This window comes from Phodopus roborovskii, unplaced genomic scaffold (assembly GCF_943737965.1).
Source record: "Phodopus roborovskii unplaced genomic scaffold, PHOROB, whole genome shotgun sequence".
Lineage (NCBI taxonomy): Eukaryota > Metazoa > Chordata > Mammalia > Rodentia > Cricetidae > Phodopus > Phodopus roborovskii.
Genome location: NW_026125172.1, coordinates 44185 through 70775, shown reverse-complemented (window position 1 = coordinate 70775; position 26591 = coordinate 44185). Strand labels below are relative to the sequence as shown.

At 34.3% G+C, this 26591-nt stretch overlaps 1 protein-coding gene across 1 annotated transcript in view; it reads left to right on the top strand.

Moving 5' to 3' along the window:
* Window positions 1-19708, top strand: part of LOC127226462 (kinesin-like protein KIF18A) — a 44138-nt gene extending 24430 nt beyond the window's left edge. The window contains 4 exon segments of the mRNA XM_051190506.1: window positions 11288-11705; window positions 12369-12476; window positions 15930-16039; window positions 19578-19708. Coding sequence (XP_051046463.1) covers window positions 11288-11705; window positions 12369-12476; window positions 15930-16039; window positions 19578-19660 — 719 coding nt within the window. The 3' untranslated portion in view covers window positions 19661-19708.
* Window positions 19709-26591: the final 6883 nt, after the last annotated feature.

Sequence of the window (26591 nt, the reverse complement as noted above, 5' to 3'; positions counted from 1 at the left end):
GTAGGTTTTGTATTCATGGTATTTTGTTCTTGGTTTGTTAATTTTCGTATTTAGTTCAACTGTTTTCATGTATTAACTGATTGTATGTCTTATTCCATGAGTTGTATATATCGTGTATATGATAGATAGAGTCAAAGAAAGATAGAAGGAAAGATGCTGAGTCTATGTATAAACTCACACTGTTCTTATTCTTAAATACATTGAATTGTGTTCATGGGGAGGAGCAAACAGTACAGTTTAAGTCTTGATCAGTATCAAATGGTTTTATTGTTAAGTTCCAAAACTATTGAATGCTATCAAACTTGACTTTTTTGAGTTGCTTAAGAACCTTTATATCAGCAGTAGTATTTTTATTTAAAAAATGTGTACACTATGCTTTAGTGTATGCATCCTTTAAATTGATGAGACTAATCATAATAAATTTAACTTGCACTCTATTGTTGAACATTTCAAACAATAAATGCTGCTGAAAATATTATTTCCATAAGAACGTATCTAGATTTATCTTGATGCTTATGTCTAAATCAAGAAAGCAGTCCCATCTGTTTTCTTTCCTCTCAGTTTCTTTACTGGATTATTTTGAAGTCAGTCTTACACATATATTTCTTAACATTTGTATCATTGTTCTGAAATAGAATGTGTACTAATGTTGTAGTCATACCTAATGTTATTAAATATATAATTAGCATTCCCTCACTGTTGGAGAAATGACTTGTTTCTGTACTTTGTTGAAGTTGGAAGTTAGGCAAGGGCCATATTTCATGACTGGTTCATTGGCCTCTTATGTTGTAGTTTGGCCCAGGGTCTCACTATGTAACCCTAGCTGTCCTGGAACTTGCTATGTAGAATAAGCTCATTAACTCACAGAGATCTAACAGACTCTAGAGCCCCCTTCCATGTGCTGGGACTTAAGGTGCACCACCACTCCCTGCTATACTACCTTTTTAAATCTGAGGTTCTGTCTCATTTTATCTTTCCTAATCACTTATTGACTCTGCCTATTTAATAATTACTAATACAATTTACATCTTTGCTTACTAGCATGTGTGAAGTTTTTTTCATTTATTGAAGAGTTGTCTTCTGTGAATTGCCTACCAAATATCAATTAGATCTAATTCCATTCATCAATGTCTCCCTGACACATACACCCAGCTTTTCAGCCTATGACTCATGTTTGCTAACTACTGAATTCTGTTTTTATACTAACACACAGCTCTATAATAAATCTCTTAACATTTGCAACCGTAAACTTATGATAAATTAGTTCCTCTGGGTAAAATCATTCAGAACATGTGATTTGGCACATCAAAAAATGACCCTAGAAAGCCAGCCCAATTTTTAAGAGAAGTATTTTAAACTCATTAGTGACAAATGATCTTGTGTCTTTATTTAAAGGAACCCCCTATGACGTAGTTCAATAAGCTGAAAAATAAATTTATTACCCTTTGCATAAGAAACCATATGGATTGCCAGTTAGTATTTGTGTCTTAAGGGTTTATTTAATTCAGAGGAGAAGAAAATAATGTTTTATTTATTTATTTATTCAATTTAGTTTAGAACATTCTGAGAAACTTTAATACAAGGAATAAGTAATTATGGTGACATATAAACTGGTTCTCATTTTTCTGGTCTCTCCTGTAAGTCTAATTTGTATCCACCACCAAACTATCTTCCAGTTAAGTACAGATTTTAGGGGTGCCTTCAAAGGCTTTCCTGAGCCATTGCCAAGCCACAGACAGAGCTATACCAACCTTCCCTTTAATAGGCTTTCTGTGCCATGCCTCTGCAGTTTCCAAGGTTTTTTTCTTCCACCCCCAGATGCTGGTCTCAATTTCTTCATCCCATTCTGACCTATTGAGTCTTTCTGCACTAAAAGTCTAATGCAAACTGTACTCTTTATAAAACCCCTCTTTCCTAAAGCCTCAGTGTTAATGTGGATAGCTGCCTTCTCTGTTCCCAGCAAACTGTAAGAGTTGGAAACTTTTCAGTAATTTATTTGTAAGTTTTTTTCTGCCTTCATTAGGATTAATACAGTGAGTTTATACTTTTTATTTGAGGCTGTTGAGCCAAAAGATATGTTTCATGAACTTGTATTGATATTTTGTTTTAATAACCTACTGAACTTGTTTCCTAATCACATGTATATTTTTTCTTCCAAGAAAAATATTATGCTCTGGTATTTGTAGATGTTCCATAGCTTTCTTCCCATTGGACCACATGAATTTAACTCACTTATTTTGTAGTGTTGAGGATTAAACACAGACCCGTGTGTAGCACTTTGATACTGAGCCATTCCTCAGCCACTAACTTTTCCTTCTGATTGTTATATGTTATAGTCATCTAATAACATACTAAGGAACACTGGGTTTGTTTTTACTTCATTCTTCTTGTAAGTGAAACATTAAAATCTTTGTACATATGTTTTACAAGTTATCTAATCATCTCCTTAGACTGGGTCCCTAAAAGTAAAATAGCTAGCTCAGGTGATATGTATGCTTTTAAAGCACTTGGTAGTCATCAAATTGTTCTTATATGTGTAATAAAATTATACAATGTATCTTCTTAAATGTGTAAATTAAAGTGAAAATTGTTATGTACTGTTTGTCTAATGTAATTAGTTCTGAATTGATTACCTAATTATGTGATTTCCTTAATTGTGTTGTCTTTTCTCTTGTTTTTTCAATGAAGTATTTTTCTCTGGTTATTATAAAACATTTATACATATGCATATGTTGACAGAGATACATATTATGCATACATGAGTACTAAACATGGCTAAGTATATTTTTTTTCTCTCTCTCTCTCTTGTCTATTCAAGTAGACCTTATGAATTTGGGGAGGTTTGTAGTGCTGGGAACTTCATAAATGCTAATTTTTAAAGTAACCCAATTTTTAACTTCTAAAGATAACCATTATTAATACACTTATTTTCTTTTCTAATAATAGTCAAGAGATTTTGTTTCTTTATAGTACCATGTAACTAATATGGTATTTTCTGTTTATAATTTTGGGGTCTATGAAGATAATTTGATTTGTATAAGTTACTCTGTTAATCTTATTGCCGTTATTTCATGTTACTGGATTTCTTTACCTGGGTTTCCCTTTGGTAAATTTCTATTAAACTAGAAAATAAGAGAGGCGACTTCAGAGTTTCCCAAAAGCAAATTTTATTGACTTTGTGAGTTGGAGTGCATCTGAGTACTACTGAGCAGCAAAGTATTTAATAAGAACGTTTTAATGAACACTGAGATTGTCTAATACTAAATTCTTATTCTGGGCTGAAATTTTAACCAGTATGACTTTTCTGGTGCTCTACAATTAATCAGACTACTCCTTGAGTTTAAAAAAAAAAACTCATTAGAAATGTAGATTGCTGAACCGCATTATTCCTATAACTAAGGAATGTGAAAGTTGGTGACTTTTTTGCTTTAGTTTTTATTGTTGCTTTTGTTTGGCTTGGGCTGGTAGGAATGCTTTTCCTAAGTTTGGTATTTAGGAATGTTTTGGTGGAATAGCTCAGGAGGGTAGTTTTGGTTTTTTTGTAGACAAAGTTTCCAGTGTCTGAATCTAGCCTTTGTACCCAAGGGTAACCTTGAACTAGTGTCCTTCAAGACTTAGTTATTTTGCTAGGAGAAAACATCTTTATGTGAATTCAGGTTTCTTTTCTCCTGTAGTAAGAATTAAACAGAACTACACATTTGGTTTAAAATTATTTGGACAGACTTTTCATTAATAGTGTATTGGCCTAAGAAATAGTTCTCATAATTACTAAGATAATCACTTAACACATTTGGTGAGAGGGATCAGGAGCCACGAGTGTATACTATCCTTGCAGAGGACCTGAGCTTGGTTCTCCACACCCTTGTCAGAAGGCTTACAACCTCCTGTAACTCCAGCTCCAGTGAATCCAAATCCTTCTTCTGGCCACTGTGGGCACCTGCACACACAGGCACATACCCACACAGAGACACATAAGTAAAAGATAAAATAAATCATAGCAAAATTTTTTTTAAACTTAAAACTGCTCAAGGAAAACAGGCAAAGCAATGTTTTCTTTCTGTTTATTTACTCAAATCTGTGTTGCATAACTTATAACAACAGTTGGTATTTACCCATTGTTTCTAAACAATATGCATACACTGCTATATTTGATTTATCTATATTTAAGTATTATACTTTATATTTATGAGGGATGAAGTCTTAGCTCACTTATACTACCACCTTTTGTCCTAAATCTGATTGTTTTAGCAGGATCATGCTGAAAAGTGAATATGTGGTGCTGTACTACAAAGCATCATATATATATAATTATTAAAATGTATAATGTAATTGCAGAGATGAAAGGAAATTTTTTAATAAAAGGTAAAAAAATTTTCAAAACAGTATTACAGTAATGTTTCTTAAAATACTTGTAGGAAGATGGAAGAACTTTTTTCTACCTTCTGAAGGTATTTCAGCTGAGGTAGACTTTCTGGAGAATTGAAATATTTGAAAGATACAAGTGTGAACAGGTAGATGTGAATAATGTAATGGGAAGTACAGCTGGTCTGTATTTGTTTAGGTATTTCTTTTCTGGCATATACGGTGATTTTTATAAAGATATCCTTCATATATTTCTTCCATCAGACTCTCCCATAGTCATTTTTAAAACAACATGTTGCTTTTGTTATACCTACATTGTTTCTTCATAATGTTTTAAAAGCAAATTCCAGAAGTTTGACAGAAATGGGGGAATTACAGGTAAATAACCATACTTTACTTTTTTATTCACCAGTCATCAAATATTTATTCAAAACCTTATTTTAATCATGAATATTTGTACGTGTCTCTAATGGGGGAATGTTCTTCTGTATATATGTTTCTCTTATTGGTTGGTGAACAAAACAATGTTGGCCAATGAGGCAGGAAGATAGGCAGGTCTAAGACAATGAGAATTCTGTGAAAGGTAGGCAGAAGGGGTCGCCAGGTGGGTAGGATGCACCAGGCATTCTCCAGTAAAATAAGGCTATGTAGAAATACATAGATTAATAGAAACGGGTTAATAATTAAGACAGAGCCAGCCAATATGAACCCTAGTCACTAGCCAACAGTTTTATAACTAATATAGCGTTTGTGTGTTTATTTGGGGTTGAGGTGGCTGCAGGACCAGGCTGGCCAGACAAGAATGTCCACAATATGTTTCTATGGATTTGAACCAGAACAGATTATCAAAACCCCATAGCTGTAGTCACAAGGTGGTTGTGAGCCACCTGAAGGGGATGCTGGAAACTGAACTTGATTCCTGTGAATGAGTAGCTAAATTGCATAATACTATATAAATACACCGATGTTAAGTACTTATGGTGTGATTCATTTTTTAGAATCTAGACTATTGTGAAAATATGCATTTTTTTTAACTTTTATTAGTTCTTTAAGAGTTTTGTGTGTTGTGTTTTGATCATGTTCATTTCCCCCATACCAAATCCTGTCACATCCACTCCATCACTATCCAAACAATTTTGAGTCCCCCTTGTCTTTTGTAATCCAGTTTGTGCTGCCCACATAATCTACAATTTGTGGTCTTCCACTGTTATGTGATGGACTTAACAAGGAGCTACATTATTAGAGAAAACTTTCTCTCCCTATCTCAGCAGCTAGCAATTACCAATAATTCTACAGCTGGGGGAGAAGGGACTGGCATTTGTGCACAACTCCTCTATCATGCTGGGTGTTTGTCTGGCTTGAGTTTACACAGGTTTGTGTGCATGTTGTCATGATCACTGTTAGTTCCTATGTGTAGCTACATTGTCGTGTCTAGAAAACAGTGTTTCTTTATAGTTATCCATGGCCTCTGGCTCTTACATAGTATGGGATATACATTCCCCTTAAGACTGGGCATTCTGCCATGTCTTATTGTCTGCATCTTGGCCAATTGTAGGTCTCTGGGTTAATCATCATCTGCTACAAATAAGGGCAGGAAGATACATTGATCTTTGGTATAACAGTGTCATTAGGAGTTGATTTAACACTGTGTCCTTTTAGCAGAATAGCATTAGTGGACTCTTTTCTAGGACATTGACCTTTCTTGTCATAAGTTCTTGACCAATAACAGTTCCAGGTTTGGGTTTCATCCCAGAGTGGGCCTTAAAGTCAGAGAGTAGTTGATTATTCCCGTGATAATCTATGCCACTCTTGCACGAGTGGGCATGTCTTGTCGGGCCAGTCATTTTTATAGCTCACAGGATTCAGAGCTAGATATTATTGATGATTGCTTTTCCACCTCAATATCATTCATAGTACCCTCCAGCACTATATACAGTTCTAGTCAGTAGAGAAGCTTTCAGGTCATCACCAGATTGACTTGCTATATTCTTTGACTTAAATATGTGGTCTCTTCAACAGTACGGTCTTACTGTAAAGATCTGGAGGGGCAACCAAAAGCAATGCCAATGGCCTATAATGTTTGAGGATCTGTGGGACCTTACTGGTCAACTAACAGAAGTTAACACATTCTTGACACTGCATTTTTATTTTTTAGCCCCTTCTGTGATGTAGGATCATTGTCGCCCTTTCACAGGGTAACTCCCATTATAATTCTTTATGTGTGTATGTACTTTAGGAAGCTTTAACAATAGCAGATTTCCATATATCTGTTTTCAAAAGGTCTTTAGTGTTATTCCCTGCATACTCTATACCACCGACCCCCAACCTTACAGTCTCTCCCAACTCCACATTAACCCTTCCTGTTTTCATATACCCTTTTAACTCCTTACACCAGTGTATTCTACACCTCTCCTTCCTAACCAGCCTTTCTTCGTGGCTCGTTAGTAATGTCTTAACATCTATGAGTATTCCAAATGAAACATGCACGACTTCCCCAGCACAACCTCAGTGCTCACAGAATTAATTTTTAAGAGTGGTTTCAATACATTAAATATCTTTTTGGGAAACTTAAAAAAGTAACAGTCTCAGAAAATATTTTGTCTAACTTCCTTTTCAGATCTCTTTGTGGACTTAAACACATTTTTAGAAGTAATAATCTCTAGCCATTATTCAGGAGTAGACTAGTAGAAAACTAACTTTATTCTGAATGTATGCTTCAAGAAGATTCTTTAAATCTTCATGCAGGCTGTGCATATGAAGTATTACAAAGGCTTACTAGATTCACTAGAGATCTCAAAAGAAGAAAAAGAAAGCAAGTAAATATGCCAGAGCCCACAACTTACAGAGTGTACGTCTTTCTATACTTTATTTAGAACTCTTCATCTTCCCATTCAGTGGGTATTTAAGTCTAGATCCTTGAACTGTGGTAAGAAGAACTGAGAAATTACCTCAACCCCTTGTATTAACTGCACATGTTAGTCACAAGTCTGCAGAGAATAAAACATGCCTGTGAATCAAAATAGCAACTCAAAAGTCATTAGATTAGACTTGAAGATACCAGGGTCTCACTTTTTTATACAGACCTTAAATTAATTTTCCTTTTTCATCTGTACCATGTATGTACAAAAATTATCTAAGGCATTACTCCTATGGGGTGTGTGTATTTTAGAGGATGTCCTGTATATTACATAAAGCAAGTCATTTTCCTAGTGATGGCACACATTGTACCTGCCATATTTCCTTCTCTGCTTTTCTGAGACTCTTCCCCATTTTTTGTTTGTGGAGTTTTATATATGCCTTGATTTGCATTTGGTGACCTTTTGCTTATTTTTATCCATTAAGATCAAGATGTTTACAAAATCCATATACCACTTCATTTAACAGATATTTCTCCTTTATCAAGTCCATAAAAGATTGTTTTATGTAACAGTGAAATTGTGAATACTCTACATTTTTAGTTATTCCCTAATTGACTTAATTCTACTCTTGTAGTAGAAGCTAAAATTGTGTAATACTGGAGGATATAGTTTCTGGATTATCTGCTGTCCCTTTATATTTCCTCTTAAGTCAGGTGAAGTAAATGTATGTTTTTTTTTTGTTTTTGTTTTTGTTTTGTTTTGTTTTGTTTTTTTTGTTTTTTTTTTTTTTTTTTTTTTTTTTCCTTATGAAAACTGGGCATAGAATTTACGTTCCTGTTGTCCTGGCTACTCCAAAGACTGAGGATCCTTTGACTCTTAATTCAGTGTGATCTTGGAGAACACAGTGCTACATCTCCCCACCTCCCACCCACCATATTATAGAGATTTGAGTGGAGCCTGGGATTTAGGATCTATTCTGGAATCAGTACCCACTGATACTCAAAGATGACCTACTCCTTGCCAGAACTACTTACTTCTGGTCCCTCTGATGAAAAACAAACCATACTTTATAGCATTTGCATCTAATTTGATTCTAACATGCTTTCCATAATTCTCCATTCAAACTGTCATCATTTTTCAAGTGAGCTATAGAGGCAGGCTGTTAATGATTTTCTTGTTTCATCTCTTGTCCATGCTACTGGTGGGTGGGTGGGTGGGTGGGTGGGTGGTTAAAAGAGTCTTGCTGTATAGCTCAAACTGGCCTTGAACTCTCAAGTCTCCTTCCTTAGCCTCCTGAGTGCTGGGCATGACCATTGTAGCTTTTATGGAAACATTATGAAGGAATATAACTCCTTCCAGGTTGCTTTTTATCACTTCTATACTCTAAGTTTGAGAATTATGGAATCTTGATAAATAGTACTATCTACACTTGGTAGATAATATTTTCTCAGGCTGAATTAGGTACATCTGTTGTTCCAAGCCAGATCTTCTGGAAATGTACTGTATACCCCTTTCTTCTAATGGAAAAATACAGCAAATCCTTTTTGTCAACACAGATCTACCACATTCAGTGGATCTTAGAGCCTATGAACTATATAGTAACCTTAACCATACATTTTCCACTTATTGTACCTTCCTAAAGGTACAGTGTGTGTGTGTGTGTGCATGTATGTATGTATGTATGTATGTGCATATATATATCACTATATTCTAGAAAATTTCTTCAAAATGAAATGTCATATATGTTTTTAGTTTTCATTAAGTGGGGTCATAACCTTGTGTATAATTACAGTGGCTTGAATGTTTTATTTTTGTGGAAGTGTGTGAATATTGGTTTTGCTTTTATTGTCTCCTAAACCTTTATTATCAACTATTCCACCTGGGTAGTCTTAAATTGATCATCTGCCTCATTTTATCTAAATTAAATAAATTTGAAAACTGAGAACTCTATCGCATACATTTTTTGTATCCATAGTATCTTCCAAGCTAAGCACAGCAATCGGTATATATTCCATGTTTACCTGCTTGTTTCTCCTCCACTTTAACATTTTAGACTACAAAATTATAGCTAAAGATGTATCACTATGAAGTTATTTCTTTCTCTAATCGGTTACTATTCTAGCCATATAAAATTTGATGTTGCATCTGTATTTAGCAGACAGGTGGCTGTCTTTGCGGTGTCTTAGGGAAGATTCTCCTTTTCATATCCTACTTGATATAGGAAAAAGTTAGTCCTCCATTATGTTCAGTTGCCAGATCACCACTGCAGAGATTATTCCTCTTAGACATATAGAAGAAAAGTGGTAATGATGGCTGTCTATCTCTTTGAGATTTTTCTGTGCCATTTTGCTAAATTTTATATCTTATTATGCTTGCATGGCAAATAACACATTTATGTCTTTATTTCAGTGATTCATTTGGTTTATATTGTAATGTATGATCTATCTCAATAAACTATATCTGTCATTTGAAAGGCATTGTTTGAAATGCATTGTTTTAGAGATAACTAGAAATTGATTATGGATAGAATATGGAAAGTAAACTGCCCCCTTGTTAAAAATTGAAGTTAATTTGAAGTACTTTTTTTGTTTCCAGACCATATCATTGAACCCTACATGTTTCTATCATCTAATCCTAGAAATTCCTTTTTCTATACAATGATACTATCTCCATTTTTCAACAAGGTATTAATGTGCACACTACTTAAAACGAGTTGCCCAAGGTCACCCACTGGGTCTTTGGTAAAACCAGAAATAGAATTCCAGTCTCCTGACTCCCAACTCAGTTCTCTATCCTCAATATAGTTTTCTGTCTTCTATACCCCTGTGTCTCTCATGGGAAAAGAAGTTAATCTTCTAGCTATTATTAGCCACCAAATTGGTGGTAGCAGCACAGTGGAGAAGAGTGACTGTCTTTACACTGCGGCATTAGTATAAAAATATCTGGTAATGGAAAATTTGACAAATGTCATGTTAAAGGGAGTGGAAAATTATTTTAAGATCTAGATCTCATTTATCTAGTTCTCAGAAAAGTCAAATTCCTTAGTAGAATGGAGATCATTATTTCTTCCTGTTTTTAATTTGTTTCCTAGAGGGTAATTGTCAACTATCATAATAAGAATAATGCACATACAGCTGGTAATTGCTATACATGTATTTTTAACTTAGCAGGAGTGCTGTATTGCCTTGCTGAAATATATAGGTGCTGCTATCAGTATTTAAGTAGTATTAACTAATAAAGCAAATGTAACATCAATTGGGAGCTTTCCTGCCTGATTTTAAAAATACATAGAAAGAATACAATTATTTTCTATGAAAAGTTAGGCTAAACTAATATACTTCATGGCAGGTCTCTTGAAATTCATCACAATGAAGCAGGCAAAATACTAAACATAAGATAAATATATTAGAATTCATAAATTATATTGTTATACTCTTATTATTTTGGAGAATAACATAAGGCATTTGATAAACATTTGTGTACTTAAATGTTGAGAATATTTCTAGAACTCTGAGAATTCACTTTAAGTTCTACCAGAACAATTTGTTTCTTAATTTTGGATCAAGCACCAAAAAATTGCCTTAGCATGGTTCTGTTAAAGATTTCTAAAAGCTCTTAATTAAAAGAAATGTACAGTCACAGTTGTTCTAGTTGTAAGTATTTTTTAAAAATGTACAATTTAGGAAGGTGTTGACAAATACAGAGGAAAAAATTGCGGTTCCCTTAGTCCTAATAAGCAGGTGTTATTTGAATATCGATTATTATTCACATTTATTCCTATAAACATTAATAACCCTAGGACAAATTTGAACACTGGACATTGTGGATTGATAGAAGTGGTTGGAAATTTAATTTTAGGCTATTCTCTGAACTCTATACAGTAAATTTACTATTAAAGTTGTTAGTAATTACCATGTTTTATTCCTTTCCTACTTAGTTATTCTCTTTAAGATTTCTATCAAATGGTAGATAATATTCCTAGTGATTTTTCTTAACTATTGTGATTTTTGAAATAACTATTGAAGCAACATTATTTAACTTTTTAATTTTATAATTTAATTGAACAGGCATGTCCCCAAATGAACCTGACTTGCTTAACATTACTCCACAAAAGAGAACCAGGAGAAAATTAATACCATCTTCCTTGCAAGTAAAACATACTGAGAAGTCTCCACTGTTGGAAAGTACACAGCTCAACGATTCTTTCAGCAAAGAACTTAAGCCTATTGTTTATACCCCAGAGAACTGCAGAAGACCTCTTCAAAACCCATCCCCAGCCTTAATAAGGCCTTCATCGCCTACTACAAATAGAATCAATGATAATTCTCTGAAAACGCTATGTGAAGTAGATTTTCCTCTCAACATGAGAACAGAGTGTAAACAGGATTTGAACTCTACATTTACTATATATAATGATATCGACAGCTTGAAGAATACATTTTCCAAACAGGAATCACTACCAAACACCAAAGGTAGTTTACACAGGTACAAAAACAGAATGCTTTACAAATTTTTTCAAGGCCTTTGGAATTGTTATTGTCCTTTCTCTTTGTTTATTTTGGAGGTTTATTTCATAGATCAAGGGTCCTCTCCTTGGATGAAAGTTGATCATTTACCATTACCACAGATTAATTGAGTATGGATACTCTAACCGTTTTTTTAAACCATAAATGTGATATCCTATGTCAGTTGGCCTTCCTTAAACTAGAAGAGACCTTAAAGTACATTTCATCTGTATTCTTACTCAGCCTGAGCCATCAGTGAAGGACTGCCTTGCTTACTATTAGTCATTAATGCCTCACTTAAAGAATATCCAAAATTCAGCATAGCCCAACATCCAGTGTATGTAATCCAAGTGACTGAATGTCATCTAAACAAACATTGAACTACATAATTACATTCAGTCTAAACATGGGAGGGACTATACCTCTGCATTCCCTTGCTATAAGAAATGCAGAAATGTTTTTGACATCATTACTGGTATTTTTAAAATAGAAAAGGTGATTGAGAAACCTCTTTAGAAAGAGGGATATCTTTCTGTAAGTATTAATAATCAATGGTTTCCTGATTATAGAAGTATAAATCATTTTTCTCTTTGTAATGTAAGTCAAGTTTGTTCTCTTTTGGTTCTTCATTCCTATTGTCCAGGCTTGAATCTTCCTCTTTCTCAAGAAAGGACTCTAGGCCTGTGTCAACAAGCATGCCATCCTACATGGCAATGACTGCTGCTGCGAAGAGGAAAAGGAAACTAATAAGGTATGATGAAGCGTTTACTGTTTCAGCCTGTGTATAAGATCTCAATTGTTGTCAGACTCTCAGCTTTTATTTAATCCTATCTATGCTAAATGCTCAGTGAAGCCATGGATTTATGTTACTGAAAGGAAACATGAATGAAGCACAAGATTTCACTTGAAGTTTACATAAAATATCCCATTCTTAGGTTATTAAAAATAATTTGAAAAGTCTTCTAGCTTGCAAACTGTCACTTAGCTCTTATTTTTATTCTGACAATAATTATTTACTTGCTTGAATATCCTGGACTTCTTTGCTCCTAGAGTTCAGTGGTTTTAGTGGATTTTGATATATACCAGATATAATATGAAGTGTCTGCTATCACTGTAACTTATATCATACAAGCCAACAAGCAAGAATAATAAAATTATCTTTGAATTAACACAGCTAAATAAAATGTAACTAACAAACAGATTTTTAAAGGTACTAGCAAACAACCATGGTAGCCAGGACTTGAGACTGTAACATCCAAGAAAGCAGAGTGCTACGGGAACTAGGCCTTAGTTGTCTCCACCCCCCCCCCCCTTTTTTTTTTTTTTTTTTATTTTAGGGCTTGCCAGTTCATGTCATAAGACTGGAGGCCAAACAAAAGACACTTAAGTGAGCTGGGGACCAAGGTTGCCTGTGTAGCCATTGCTTTTCAGGTTGGCCTGCTTCTAAGTTCTGTTGAGAACCAAGCTGAAAGTAGCTACTAAAAGAACACTTTGCTAAGCTGAGCTTGACACTCTGAGCTCCAAAGGTCCCAGGTCAAAAGCTATAGAAGAAGTGGTACTGTTAAATACGTGAGGATTTTATTTAAAGTCATCGAGGTTCTGTACCCTAGGAATAGGATAGGACAGACTAGAAATAAACCCAGTTTTAAAACCTCAAAGAATCTTGGATCAACTCAGTCTTTCCTTAAATTCAGGTGATCTTTCTATTCCATGTTCTTCTAAACTAAAATTTAAAATCTCTAGAATATGCTATCTAGAACCTATACAGATACTCATGCATCATTTTAAACCAGAACTGTGGAATGTCAAGATACACAACCAGAAGACTTAAAGAATGGAAAGCAATCAAAAGAAATAATGATCCTTAATTGCTAAGTATGAGCAAATAAGAACTATTGATTGTAACCATGATTCATTTTGGCAGATTAGATAATCTATAAGATTCACCAAAGAACTGTATTCTCTTGAAATTAATCAAATAGATATCCTACAATCACAATGATAGGTTTTACTGGAATTTATAACTCAGTCAACAACAAAAGAGAACATCAATGTGCTTGAGGGTGAATGCATAGAAAAATGCCTAAATCAGTAATGGAAGAAACAGAAAGAAAAAACAACTATGGAGAAGACATTCAGAACACTGCTTTTTTTAAGTCTGGAAATGCCTATTTTCAGTCTCCAAAAAGTAGAAAAAGAATAGAGAAAAGCTATACTTGATAAGATATTGCCTAAATAGTTTTCTAAAACTGACAAAGGCCATTAAATCACCAATTTGAAAAGTACTACAAACCATAAGTATGATTAACACAATAGCTTTAGGTGTATGGCTTATCATGGGTACCATTAAAAAAAAAAAAAAAACCTAAATATGAAATGGTCTGTGTTTTTTTTTTTTTTTTCTTTCTTTTTCTATCGCATTTTTTTTTTTTTTTTTTTTTTTTTTTTTTTTGTAATAGAATATAGAGAAAAGAATAACGGCTAAAGTTAATTCTAAATTTCTTATTTAGGCCACAGAACACAAATTTACAAATAGCATAGTTATTCATCCTTCATGTAGTATTTTCTCATAAGTAAATTTAGAATCTTCTCTTGCCCTTCCAAAACATGAGACAAAGGAACCTTGAAACATACAAATGACTTGATTTTTCCAGACTGTATTTCTCTGTGGTTCTTAAACAGTGGTACAGTAGTTCCCTCAACCCAGGGTTTTGCAGTTTCAGAAACCAACAGCCAACCAATATTTGAAAATAATAAATGAAGAGTTCCAGAAATAATAATTTAAATTTTCATTGCATATCACTCTTAAGCAGTATGATGTCAGCCATACCTATATCCATTTTACCCATGCCATATGTGCTACCTATTACAAGCTACTTAGTGGCCATGTTTAGAACTACTGTGAATTAAGCAGAGCTTGATTTCACATAACACTTAACTTTACAAAATAATTTCCCATGTACAAAAGGCAACTAACTGATTCTGCCAGTTGGATGCTCCAAACAACAGTCATAAGCTGCTTTCTTTAAACAAAATGTGGAAGTTTATCCTAGGTACATGTTTAGGGAAAAAAACAAAGCATATTATGAGTTTAATCCCATCCCTGATTTCGGGACCCTACTCAGTAGAATCTTGTAATAATGATCTGTGGGCCAATTGGGACTGCTGCACTTTGATCAGGTGACAATCTGAATTGTGCAGTTGGTCTGGCTCACTTTGTTCGAATAATGAAACTTCATTCAGCATCTGTTTCATCCACCCATTCCCACTAATTAAGTTTTCTGGGTTTTTTTTTTTTTTTTTTTTTTTCATGCTCCCATGTTTTTATTAAAAATATTGCAAGTGTCTGTACTAAGAATGTTCTTAAAATGTAAACACAATCATTTCAAGTACATGTGTTCTTGAAATGTCTACTTGTGGAAATTGTGTACTTGTGGGTTTAGATGTGTTAAGGACTAGCTAGCACATGAGAAACTAATACTGTTAAACAATATTAAAGAATATAATAAAGAGAGTAACTTGACTGTTCACAGACTATTAGTTACTACTCTGGTACCTTTGCCCTGGTATCAATAATTAGATCCTGCCATTAACTAAGGTTAAAAGAGATTAATGATAGATGTGTACATAATTACTTTTTTTTTAATCTTCCTTTTCCTCCAATTAAAGATAGATGAACTTGAAAGTAACAAGCTGTGGTATTTTCCACTTAGTAGATTTCATGTATGTACATATTTAGGGGTGCATATGTTACAATGTGGTTTTACATTGTACATTATCTACTTTAATTTTTCTTTAACAAGAAGAAAATTAGAGTTCAAAAAGCCCTAGATATTCCAAAATCTACAAAACTGAATTTTATCTGATGAAATTTTAATCCTAACAATACTTTTTTTTTTCTGTAAAAATAGATTTTTACCCCCTTGTGACATCTCTCCATGTTGTAAATAGGAAGCAGTGTTCATGTTCGTTCTCAGAAATACTCTGCAGTACTATTACCTGTACCTAAATCATCTTTTTTAAATTATATAAGTATCATTAAAATCACAGATAATTAAATTTATTTTTAAAGTATTTTTAGTGCCTCCAGTTACTTATGCAGGATTTCACAATTATTTCTATATTTGATTTCCTACAATATATAGCATATGAATTAAGGATATTTTTGAATGTCTTAACTAAAATGAAAACTTTTCTCTACAAGTGCACCATCAAATGCTTCTTTACAATCTGAAGAAAATTATGGATTTGCCAAACGCATTCGACAGGATAATTCAAGTGATAAGCTCTTTCAAGGAAACAGAGTAACAATAGGTATGTCTGAATTCTTAATCTAGCATTTAATTACATAATTATCAGTTATACATATAGTACCTTGCTTTTATGTCTTTATAAATATCTCTATATTTTGTAGTAGGATAAATGTGGTTTTTATACATTGTAGAAAAGGAAACTTAAGATACATTGTGAGGCATGTATTCAATAACAATACAGTAACATCAATAACAGATGTTAAAGTAGATCCAGAAGTCAGGACCAGATTTCCCAGCTTGCTACTCTGGATACCCTTTTTGTTGTATAGACTGCCTCATAATGCAGATACCTTGTAATTGAATATGATTAAAATAATAGTCAAATGTATTACACAGTAAGTCAGTTACATATATTAAGTATGTGTATAGATTTAAATGTTTTGTTTTTGAGGCAGGATCTTATTATGTAGTAAAAGCTAGTTTTGAACTAGTTATTCTCCTGCTGATGCTGCCCAGTGCTGAGATTAGAGGTGTGTGGCCCCCTGCCTAACTTATTAACTATACTTTATAAATAAATTATATCCACTTGAAACTTTAATCTCAGTGCTTGTGTTTTTACATCTACCCTCTGAATCATTTATAATTACTATATAGTCTCTACTCTGCTCCTAGCTATAATCATATTGTGACTCCCACTGACAAGTTGAGAAAAGATATTAATGAAGGATCCTACATACCCTCAATTACATGTGGGAGTGACATGAGTCAGTAAGAACAAAATTCCTTCCATTTGTCAATGAGTGTATTATATCAACCATTCTAGACCACAAGGCCCATACCTGTCTCTGACACCCCAGTTCCTATGACTTCCTTCAGAAAGTACTGACTTCTTAAGATCTCATCTTATGCTAGGACCCAGAATGAATGTGAAGATTTATAAGACTGGTTTTTTTCCCTGGAGGAACTTACATCACTTGGAATTTAAAGGAATCTCATGAGTTAACATATATGCCTCTGCATAACATGAAAGCTTTTCTTATTTTTCCTCAATACCTTTGTTAATTCCTATAATAACAATTGATACTTGCTTACTTTTTCAGCAGGTTTCTATTATACAGGTTTTAAATCAGTGAGCTAAAAAATATACTGATTAAAAATAATGGAGTGGTTAGAGGTTATCAATTTTAATAGAAGATAAATATTCTTAAAAAATAAAATAAGCCAAAATAACCAAACACACTTTAAAATGTACTAGAATTTTAAAAATTACTAGAAACGAAAGAAAATATGACTGCTTTTTTTAAATCGTGTTCACCTAATAGTGTACAAGAGTGAAACAACAAAGGCCAGTAGTGGCGGTGGGAAAGGCAAGTATTGTCAGCTGAGCAGTTAGAGAAACAAGAAAACAAGATCCTCTAAAATTAAGTCATGTGACCAAGAGCATGTATAAACAACTGAACTGGCAAAAGAATGAGAAGGTAGAGTGAAGATGGAGTTTCTTGTCCCACCTGGTCCCACAGCAGATTTGTCCCAAATAAACAAACATAGATTTACATTAAGTATAAAATATTTGGCCAATGGCTCAGGCTTCTTTGGCTAGTGCTCTCTTAATTATTAACCCATAACTACTAATCTATGTATTTCTACATGGCCTCATCTTACTGGAGAAGTCTCCAACATGTTATTCCTTTGACGACTACATGGTGTCTCCCTGGCAGCTTCCCTTTATCTCCCCCCCCCCAGCATTTTCCTCATCTGGTAACCCTTCTTTATTTCCTGCCTGGCTACTGGTCAATCAGTTTTTTATTCATCAACTAATAGGAGAAACATATATAGAAGGACATCCCCTATCAGTAGAGAGGCCCTATTTGAGAGGAGAAAGGAGGAGACCGTGAGATTTGTGTCAGAAGCACAGCAGAGTTTCAGAGCTCAGCCTGAGGACATAATCCAAAGAATATGAAAACGGTGGTTATACAAGAGAGAAAGGAAACAACGGCTTATATACATTTTCTGTTAATGAAAATGGAGAAACTGAAGTAATTTATTGAGTGACTTTACTTGACACCTATTTATCAGAAGTGCTGATGTTATTTACAATATGGAGAAAGAGAGTAAGTGGACAACTTTTAGCCAGCAGTATTAATGTTGCTCTGCTACTGTTGTATTTTTTTTTTTTTTTTCCTCTTCTGTATACCTATTACTTTCTTCATTTCAATTTTTTGGTTGTTGTTGAAAACTATTTTTTCACTTTGACCATATTTTTCCTCTCACCCAATTCCTTCCAGATTTTCCTTATACAACTTTATGTTATTTATGGCTCTCTTAAATAATAATAATAATAACAGAAAATAAAAAACACTTAAAAATGTAAAAAGACAAAAATGAAAATCAAAACAAACAAGAAAAAGATCAATAAGACCAAAAAAAAAAAAAATGTTAAAATGAAACAAATATACCTTTGAGTGCATATTGTCTTGTTCAATTACTCCTAGGCATAGGGCTGGCCCAGAAGTGTGGTTGATATATCTTCTAAGACTCCATTAAAGAAAATTAACTTTTCTTTTGCCAGTGGGTATCAATTATAGATAGTGCTGAGAGCTGGTGTTTACTTCCTCCTCTTAGTAATGGTACACTGTCTGACTTGAACCTGAGCAGTTCTTATGCATACTGCCACAGTCTCTATGAGTTTATCTGGGCATCATTTCTGTTGTGTCCAGAAAACACTGTTTCTGTAGAGTCCTCCATCACTTCTTGCTCGTAGATTCTTTCTACTTTCTCTTCCTTATAGATCCCTGACCCTTGAGTGGAGGGCTTTGATGATGACCAAAGTCTCTCACTCTTTGTTTGTTTTCCAGCTGTGAGTCTCTTTGTTAAGAAGATTCTTAAGAAGAATCTTTGCAAGAAGATTCTCGTATGAGTTAAGTGAGGCACTAATCTATGTATATAGATGACATTAGAAGTCATTTTATTGCTCTGTACCCTTAGCAGAAGTATAGTAATAGGTTTTCTGTTAGCCCATGACCTATCTATTTTCAGGTTCTTGGCCACATTAGCAGTGTCAGGTCCACACTCAGGCCACACCTCATTTAGTGGGACTTACTCCCAACAATTTAAAAAAAAAAAAAAAAAAGTGGTTGGTTGCTCCTATAGCATGTGTACCACTAATGCATCAGTATATCTTGCAGGCAGGTCACTGCTATAGGTCATAGGGTGATTGTTCTGGAGTATTCTGTTCTTTGGTTGTTGGTGGTCACTCTGGATCCTATGAAAGTGTGGTGGCTATAGGGAGAGGGCTTCTGCATCACAGCTCTGTGTGGCCTGTAGGAGTTGCTGGTAAGAGGGTATTTCTGTGATTTAGAGACTAACACAAAGTAATGGAGATGGATTAGAAAGGAAGGCAGGGGTAGAGGGGAGTTTCAAGCTAAGAAAGCCCTGGGTTCCCACCAAAAGGTGGAGGTCTCAGAAAATCTGTTGTGTTTTCAATTGAGTTAATTAAGCATGAATTTTAAGAGTAAATTTTGTCACTAAATTATTACATAAATTTAACAATCACTTTTGAAAGTTTCTTTAAATTTATTCACCTTTTTTTTTCCTTCTAGGTTCTAAAAGAAACACCAACAAAATAAATTCAAACATGCTTAGAAAATTTAGAAGAAACACTTCTAAAGAAAATATACACTAAGAAGCCTCTATGCCCTTTGTCTGGTATTTGTCCCTGCAGAAATGTATTTCAAGTCTCTGAAAAAAGGCCATCTAAAGGTGTTTACTAAAATATTTTCATCAAGCAACATGAAACTTCTTTTGTATTTTAAAAGTAAATATAAAATTACAACAGGTTATGTTTCCCATTTCTCAGGGCTTTGTTACTGTTGCAACTCTCTAAGCATGATGTGAGTTTAGTTTTACTTTACCACAGCTTAATTAGGACATTTTAGAAAAAATAGTGAATGCTTTTTAAAAGCAAGGTGACTCTGGGAGTCATAAAAATTAAGACCAAGATGTATTTGCTTTTCTCTAGTCTGTCAATACATTGTTTTATTCATTCATGTGATTTTACTTTCAAAAACTTTGTTTTAAAAATGTAGATATGTGCCCATAGAATTGTAAATATTAAGTATCTGTAATAAATAAAGTACTAATATTTTATTACTTGGTATATTAAAACTGTAGATTTTAAAATATTTGTCTTCCTATTTTATTACAACCACATATATTCTAAATGTTATTTTATATAAGCATAAATTTTGCAAGTTTGTTTTTTTCATATTAGAACAAGGTAGTGTGTACCTAGACCAAATCTGTAAACAACTATATGTTTCTTAATACAAAGGAGCTGTGATAAATTTTCCAATCATTCCAGGTACTTTGGGGATTACATAGAGCTACCATGTAATCACCTAACCTTGTTTACTTGTCTAGTTTGGCCTACTTTTGTAGTCATAAGAAAACATTTTTAACTAATGCATTTTTAAGTGTGTGTCTTCAAGGAATCTTCACCGAACACCATACAAGACTTCTTAAGGCTTTTAGTTAGTCGTTTTTTTTTAAAAATCTAATTGAGAAAACATGAGACACAATAATAATCTTGGGGTGTAGTCAGAATCTGTCAAAGGAAAAGTCCAATAAATTTTTACCCTACTTTGTGATTAGTTTTTTGGTTGTATTGGCTGTTTTAGGAATAGCCATCCCTGGGCAGTAGTGGCACACACCTTTAATCCCAGCATTTCCCTGGGTCAGATGCAGGTGGATCTCAGAGTTTGAGGCCAGCCTGGTCTACAGAGAGAGAGTTACAGGACTAGTAGGACTACTCAGAGAAAGCCTATCTCAGAAATAATTTTAAAAAGAACCACCTCCTACTTTGTATTCCTTTCAAATTACTTTGGGTAATTATATGTGCCATATGAATGACTAGAAAATTAGTAAGGACCACAAGATGGATCAGTGCATAACAACTCATGCTGACCGAAGTTTGAACCCTGGAACCCTGATATTAGGAAAGAAGCAACTTCACATTTGTCCTCTGTCTTCCGCATGTGCATCACAGCACATACACATGCACATACATGGAATCACTATACATACCTGTTATTCACCTCAAGCCCTAAGCTATGTGATTTTCCTACATGTGCAATTTTTATCAAAGATTATCCCTTTGTAATATCATTTTACAAAACCATGTGAAGGAGAAAATAAGGAGAGTAGGAATAATGAATGTGAGAATATAAAGTTTCAATGTGAATAAATGCAAACTGTTTGCATCGAAACTAGAACAAGAATGCTGTCGAGTCATTGTACAACCATTTTAAATGAACTGTATAAAGTAAACCAAATATATATTTACAAATATGTACATATATTGTACATACCTACATATGTATTTACACACAAGGCTTAGCAAATCTTCACAAAGTGGATATACTTAGGAAGTAAAATTGTTTCCTCATCCCCCTGTATTCCCAGATGAAACTATTATTAATAGCACAGTTACCCACCAAATCATTTATTCATGTATCTGTTAGTTATCTGTTGCTCTAATCAAAGCAACTTGAAGGAAAGGTTTTATTTGACTTAGAATTTTTAAAAGAGATACCATCCATCATGCCCAGAGCAACATAGTGATGCATACATGAGACAGCTGTTCTCATTGCATCTCCTGGTGCCTGATTCACTTTTTCCTTTTTATTCAGCTTGGGAATGTTCCACTCAGTTTCAGGGTTGGTCTTTTTTGCACACTGAAACTTCTGGAAGTGACCTCAAACATACCCTGAGGTGTTTTCCTGGTGATTCTAAATCTAATCAAGTTAATAAGGATGATTTATTAACCCTCAAGATTTGTACTCTTGTATACGTGGATTCTATCTAATTGTATCATGCTTTTTTCTATTTCATTTTTACTTAATTTAAATTCAAATATTTGTAAAAAAGGTTTTAAGTGTGACTTTCATAAATGCTGATGTAAAAAAATGATAACTAAGTCTAATCAAAATTTTATCTATAGTATCCAGTTTTTTCCTTTGTCCTTTCATTTATTTAACCTCATTTCATCATTGGATAATTTGATTAGAAATGTCAAAATATGGCCACTTTAGCACAAATAATTCCAACCACTAAAGAATGCGTAATATAACTGAAAATGTACTTTGAAAAATAATGTTGTAGCTTAATATGTTACTGGCCATGTTGCAGACACTTGTTTCCTATTGCCACTTGCTAACACCAATGTGTTATCTAATATGGCAGCCAATCATGTCTCCTTTCAGCTGTTCACAAACAGTTGCAAGACAACAGAAAATTTTCCCACTCTGAGCACTGCACAGGAAAGGACTTCCTCCTTTCACAGAAATATACCAGGACTCATGTGCCAGGGTGGTGGCTCCACATACCACAATGGCACTGATGACAAAGGAAATTTGATAAAACTACACCCTGAAGCATTTGTCTTGCCCACGACACATGGTGGACCAAACAAATGCCTCTCGGATTTTTATCCATGCTGCCAAGAATGAGTGGTTGGGTAGCAAATGTCTTTGGAAAGGAGGAAAAAAGGTGTGAATGTCATGGAAGCCATTGAACATTTTGAGTCCAGGAACCAACAAGATGATTGTCATTACCAACAGTGGACACCTCTAATACTTTTTGACTTGTTTGCATATTACCCAACAAGCCATTCCTTTTGTAGCTCAGGAAACTGCCCCAACCCTCTCAGTTCAAAATACCACCTAATTTCTGGTCCCACTAATGCTTCTTGGGTTCCAGACCTTTCCCTACTCCCTTAAGAATCTAGATGGATTACAGGATTGAGTTTGATTATAAATCAAAGCCAGATAAGAAATAAAAGTAGATTATGAAATATCTTTATTCTTGCTTAACAAATTGAAATAATTTTCCACACAACACTATCAGACATTTTTATTAAGACCTTGTAGAACAGTGTTTTGTAAGATAACATTTTCAGAAGGTTATGTTTCCCTACTTTTTAAAATTCTTTAAAGAATTTTTATGTGCCTGCAAATTGTATTGCAAAAGATAAAATGCTGCCACAGTCTACTGCATTAGCAACACTGCAAGCTATATTTGTAAGTGAAGAAGTCCAGGATCATGCTACTGGCATGCAACGAGGGCCTTCTTGAATCATCACAGAATAAACTGGTCTTCAAAGTTTAGTTTGAGTATTAAAATCCATTCTTCATATGACTTCTTTAAAAAGTGACAGCTACCAGGCTGATCATCCTGTGGCATTTTAAGTAGTCCCTTAACCGTTATAAAAGCAAGTTATAACTACAATGACTAGTACTCTTCTTTGGGAAGAGGTGTAGTAGGAGGTGAGACATGGTCTCACTTTGTAGGCCATATTAGTCTCAAACTTGCAACAATCCTTAGTGCTGGCATTGCAGATAGGAACCCTACAAGTCCCTTTTCAGATGCAAAATGCAAACCCTTCCTAATTCTGTTGTCCTTGAGACATACACTTACCATTCTCCCATTCTTTCTTTTGTATGACTATTTCACAATCCTGTTTTTTAAGAAGTCATTAATCCTCACTCTTCCCAATATCAATTCTTACTATTGGTTGGTCACTTACACCAACACCCATTGTGTGTTTTGCTTAATGTTAAGGGGTGGAATGTGCTGGAAATCAAACGTGTAAGCTTGGGCGAGGAAACACTCAGTCTTCATAACGTTACCGTTCTCAACCCCACATGCTGCCTGAAATTCTTTTATTCCAAATGTGCTCCTATACTGAATCCCTTTTCACATGAAAAGCATTGACCTACTCAGACTACAGCTGGAAGGGCACAGACTCATATGATACATTTTCTCTGGGGTTTTTGCTTTGTTTTGTTGCTGTATAATCCACTTGTAATTCAGTTTGGGGACAGCTGATGTCTTGAGCTCTGTACCTACAAATGGAAAAGAGCATGCCACTTCAAGGGTATGACAAACAGTGCCCACTTTACTGTCTAGTTCTAAAGAGCATTACTGGAAATGACTTCAACCTAAATTTTTCTCAGTTTAATTATGGGAAGAACGTTAATTCCCCTCTCATTTTTAATGGGGTTTTGAGGCAGGATAGCACCCTGCAGCCCAGATTGTGCTCTCACGACTTAACAGTTTTCTTGAGTTACCATATTTTATCACTCCCCACAAACAAGTGGCCAAAAATGTTATTCGGATCTATAAGCAGTCTCCGCCTCAAACTTCTGCCTCTATTCAGGCATGTTCACTTGCCTGTATCACAACTGATTGGTGCTGCTACTTTGCTGTCTTTACACCACCAAATGTTTTACGTTAATTATTCTCATCATCTTACAATATTCCACTAGTTTTCCATTGTAATAGCACTTCTACTTTTTATAATATACTGGAAACCAAAATAAAAAAGTTAGAAATCCAAGGATCAATATTAGTTAGGCATGTCTGTACCTAGTCATTCCTGGCACACAAGCACCAAACCCACAAGAATATGGAAGGTAGATAGATATATAGACAGACAGACAGATAGAGATACATGAGACATGATGTGCATTCATGGAGGAAAAATCTAGAACATCCATCGGTAATTACAGTAGCATAGATCTATATATCTTGGCTATCTTTCACATAGACTTTTCCAAAGCCATTTTTTAATTCCCATCTAACGCTTCTGGCAAAGATGACTTTGGCTTATGTCTGATATAGCCACCCAGAGACTTTTCCACTACATATAAATCATTCAAGCAATTGGGTGGATTTTCTTGATTCTTGAAGAAATATACCATTTTTTTTAAATAGTTTTAGTTGTAAGCCTGTCCTTTAACAGCTGAGCCATCTCTCCAGCCCAAAATGTGCCACTTGCATCTTTATTTTCAAGAAAGCTTTAAAACACAAGCCTTGACAACCCCCTAACCCCCACAAAATGGAATTAAATAAACCATATACAGGTAAAGTTGTTTTTTTGTTTTGTTTTGTTTGTTTGTTTGTTTGTTTGTTTGTTTTTTTTTGTTTCCTGTTTTAAAACTCTGTCTCTGTAACCATGATTTTTTTTTTTTTTTTTTTTTTTTATCTGGGTGGAAGTTTGTAAGGTTAATTTGGCAGGACATTTTCATTTTGGCATGATGAGCTTTTGGATTGCTTTAATAGACAAAACTCCCTGGATCAACTGGTCCCTCCTCCAAAACAAAGATGCCATGGCTAACAATTTATGATACTAAACATCTTTAACAGGTGAGTTTATCTTTTTACCCACTGTTGGCAGTGAGTCTGTAGATATGAGTGGGGAAGTGGTGGCTGTCAGAGTTGGTTGGAACTCATCTCACAAGTCTCCAACTGTCAGTAGCACAGCACCATTGCTCAGAGACCCAAGGCGATACAGTTGATTGCATAGGAATGACCTTTCCAGGTGAAATCCATTACAAAAGTAAACTGATTCCCAGTCATGACCTTATGGACCATGAGATAGTCCCTCTGTGACCAGCTGTCTCTCAGTCTGCTGTAAATGGAAGATGAATGCAGTCATTGATTTGGCATGTGCCAGATAGAAGCTTTTTCCAATTCTCCCCTTATTCATTTAATGTTCATGTACAAATGCATACCCAAAAGGACTTGATATTTCATTCTTCTATAAACTATAAACACTTCACACTGTGGTATTTGGATTTCTTACAGACTTTGTCTGTAAACAGAAGTTGCTTCAAGGCATATTCCAAATACTCACTGGTACAAAACTTTAGAAGCTTAACAAGTTCTCCAAGTGAATGCCAATACTTTTTTACCATTGGGATAGAAAAAGGCACATTTAGTGCAAAGTGTGTTACAGATGTTTGCAATTTAGTGGCTATAATCATGGCTATCTAAAGAATATGTTTTCATAAAAAAATCCTGAATTATAGGCCAGTATGTTGAAGAATTTATTCATAAAACTCATACCAAAATAAAAAATTAAATATTGACATTCTATCGTATTACCAAATTCTAGATCAAATGAAACATTAGGTTGCATAACAGCCTGACTAATCAATTGGACTGGTTTGGGTTTGGAATAGTGTTCAATTGGGGAATATCATTATAAAGAAAATCTTAAGTTTGGAGAAGAAGGGAACCTGCTCTTGAATAATCAATTTTCCAGTTGTAGCACTAGTTACATACCTGCAGCACAAAAAAAAAAAAAAAAAAAATTGTATTCTAAACTAGACTTACTGGAAGAGTCTGTCGGTCTATTTTCTTAGTACAGTGATCATAACTAGTTAATGTATCAAATTAATTCACTGACACAAACAAGAAACTAGTACTTTAAATGTCAACAAAAGTTGAGTAGGGAACTTTCATTATAAATATTTATCAAAGGCCAGGCAGATGGCTCAGTGGGTAAAGGTACTTCATACCAGGCCCAATGATTTGAGGATCTACACATGGAGGAAGACTTTCAGAAGTTGTTGTCTGACATTTACAAATTACCATGGCATGCACAATGCACATATCATCACACACAGTAAATAGATAAATATACATAAATAAATGACAGGCAGTCATAGACTTCCAAAAGTAATTTGTATTTATTATAATTTTAACTCATGTGTGTGTTTTAAGTAGCACCATGTTATTTTATTAACAGAAATCAAAGCCAATAGTGTAAT